This window comes from Temnothorax curvispinosus, unplaced genomic scaffold (genome assembly GCF_003070985.1).
Source record: "Temnothorax curvispinosus isolate PA1 unplaced genomic scaffold, ASM307098v1 QBEX01015798.1, whole genome shotgun sequence".
In the NCBI taxonomy this organism is placed as follows: Eukaryota; Metazoa; Arthropoda; class Insecta; order Hymenoptera; family Formicidae; genus Temnothorax; species Temnothorax curvispinosus.
The window spans coordinates 410-2,611 of NW_020225578.1; the positions used below are offsets into that span (position 1 = coordinate 410).

Here is a 2,202-nt window from a genome sequence, read left to right on the forward strand (position 1 = left end):
TGCTCGCCGTGAAGTCCGTCGTATTTTCTCGCGATTTCCTCCGTAGAAAGCGTCACTAGAAATGAGCAGGCGAATGAATCAGTTGATCAGTAAATAGCCAATTTCATTCCCTTGTCTCTTTTAATAAAAAACTCGTTTTTGTTTCTTCACGCGATCGATCGCCAAGTGAAATGATTCTTACATAACGCATTTATTTGTTTCAGCCGTCGGCTTCAAGAAATGGTGCTACAATATCAGCAGATTTAATCAATACGGTAATGAAGAATGACATTTTTACGTCGTTGATTTGTATTGCGCAAAAACTGAGTAAAATTCCCAACCTAACCTAACATCGTTGTGTTGATATATTGATTTCCTGGTGTAGAGGACTATTGTACTATTGGAGACAAGCATTTGTTATGTTTGAAATAGTAGTGCCTATAGTTGTACTGTAACTGCCTTTTTTACGTATCAATTTTGTATATTAGCTAAATTTGATGACAAGAACTTGATTAGTAGTAGTAGTGTTTTGATATCACTAGTGGATGCGTGCATTTTTACGAAGAAATTCACGCTAAGGAGTACGACAATTTGTTCACGGATTATACCGATTGTGCAGAAATTGTTTGGATACTGTATATCCAGAACTAATTATAATTTGTATTATAAGAAGAAATTAATTTTTCTATCCAGGTTTATGGAGGGATGATTTGCTCATCGAAGATGCGGACGTGACTGAAGCGCTGAGGCGCCTGCCTCAGGAACTCAAGGATCAACGCAACTTCCGCATAGTGAGAGCCATACAGTTGGACGCCAACAAGAGAATCCTACCCGAGGAGGAATGGACTAAGTATGAAGAGGTCAGTAAACATCAATTGTCATTGATTGAACGATATGTGACTCTAGTAATAACACATAATTGATCTAGAATTTCCTCAGCTAACGAAAGAATGTTTTTGTAGGACGTACATTACCTTAAGCCGTACGTCGATGAAGTTGTGAAAGAGCGCAAGGAGAGAGAGGCATGGGAGGCGTCGTAAAACCATAGCGCAATGATTAATATAGCAATGTAACAAAGATTATCCGTTCTTTGATGCGGAGAAGAGCTGGTCTGTACATACATAAGATGAATAGATATTAAATAAATTATATTTGCTTTTGTTCGAAACAGCAATAAGTATGCAGCGACGTTCTGTGCTCTGTTGCGTTTGCAACATCCGTCTAATTTCCCAAACGACCACTTCCTAATGGTGAATAATATGAACTGCGAGTAAATAAATAATAAGCCGACTCGAATTGATAATGTGGAAAAATATCTCGCAGGAATAGCCACATGCTGCGTATTGATAGAATATAACATTATTATTGTTTAATTATTGTAATGCACATGTCCCTAAATAATTCCTAACTCATTACATGAAGGATATTGCTTGGGATATTGAATAGATTGCAGACAGACGCGAAAATAGTCGTCGTTGGAAAATGTACGGCATACATAATTGGAAAGAAATTTATATATTTCATCATCGGTTGTTATCGCGTTCATCCGTCACTCATTAATATCTCCTATATAAGTGCACGTCATCAATTTATTTAGATGGTACGTGTGATAATTTAAACGATAATCAAGCGGTAATAATAATAATAATAATAATGACGTTAATACGCTCCATCAAGGTCTACGAGTTGAGCGAGAAAAAAAAACACGAAAAACCGTAGAACAGCGTAGTGAATGCAATAAATTCATATGACACATAAAACGAGTATATGTCTACAAAATTTACAATATTTGTAAATCGATAAGCAATTAGTATTTATAGAAGAGCCAGTTTTCTGTAATTTCTAAATAGACATTCAAGAAAGAAGAGAAATTGAGAAAATGCAGTTCTATCGGTTATTATAATTTTTTGAATGCGAAAAATACTAAAATTTTTGAAGTCGCATATACTTATAGGAATATTTTTGCGAGAAATTTTATTTAGCTAGATTCGAAAGGCTCAATGAGGGTGATTGAACATGTGTCCTCCTGTCCGCGAATTTTTAAAGAAAAATTGACCAAAGTCACACTTTCCGAAGCCCCATTCTTATTACATTGCATTTCCGTATTTTTTTTTAATTTTTTTCATTTTTTTCATTTTTAAATTAAATGTGCTTTTGCATTGAGTTTCAAATTAACATCTTTTCGAGCTTCCTCCAACTCCGAAATCGATACCTCGATGACAC

The 2,202-nt window shown here is 35.2% G+C and overlaps 1 protein-coding gene across 1 annotated transcript; it reads left to right on the plus strand.

The window, feature by feature from the left end:
• On the plus strand, positions 1 to 1,159 carry LOC112466069 (cytochrome b-c1 complex subunit 7-like). The gene is made up of 4 exons (XM_025033953.1): positions 1 to 89; positions 204 to 254; positions 673 to 839; positions 942 to 1,159. Exons 1-4 carry the CDS (start codon positions 62 to 64, stop codon positions 1,017 to 1,019), a joined length of 324 nt encoding a protein of 107 aa, XP_024889721.1. The 5' UTR covers positions 1 to 61; the 3' UTR covers positions 1,020 to 1,159.
• The last annotated feature ends 1,043 nt before the right edge of the window (positions 1,160 to 2,202 follow it).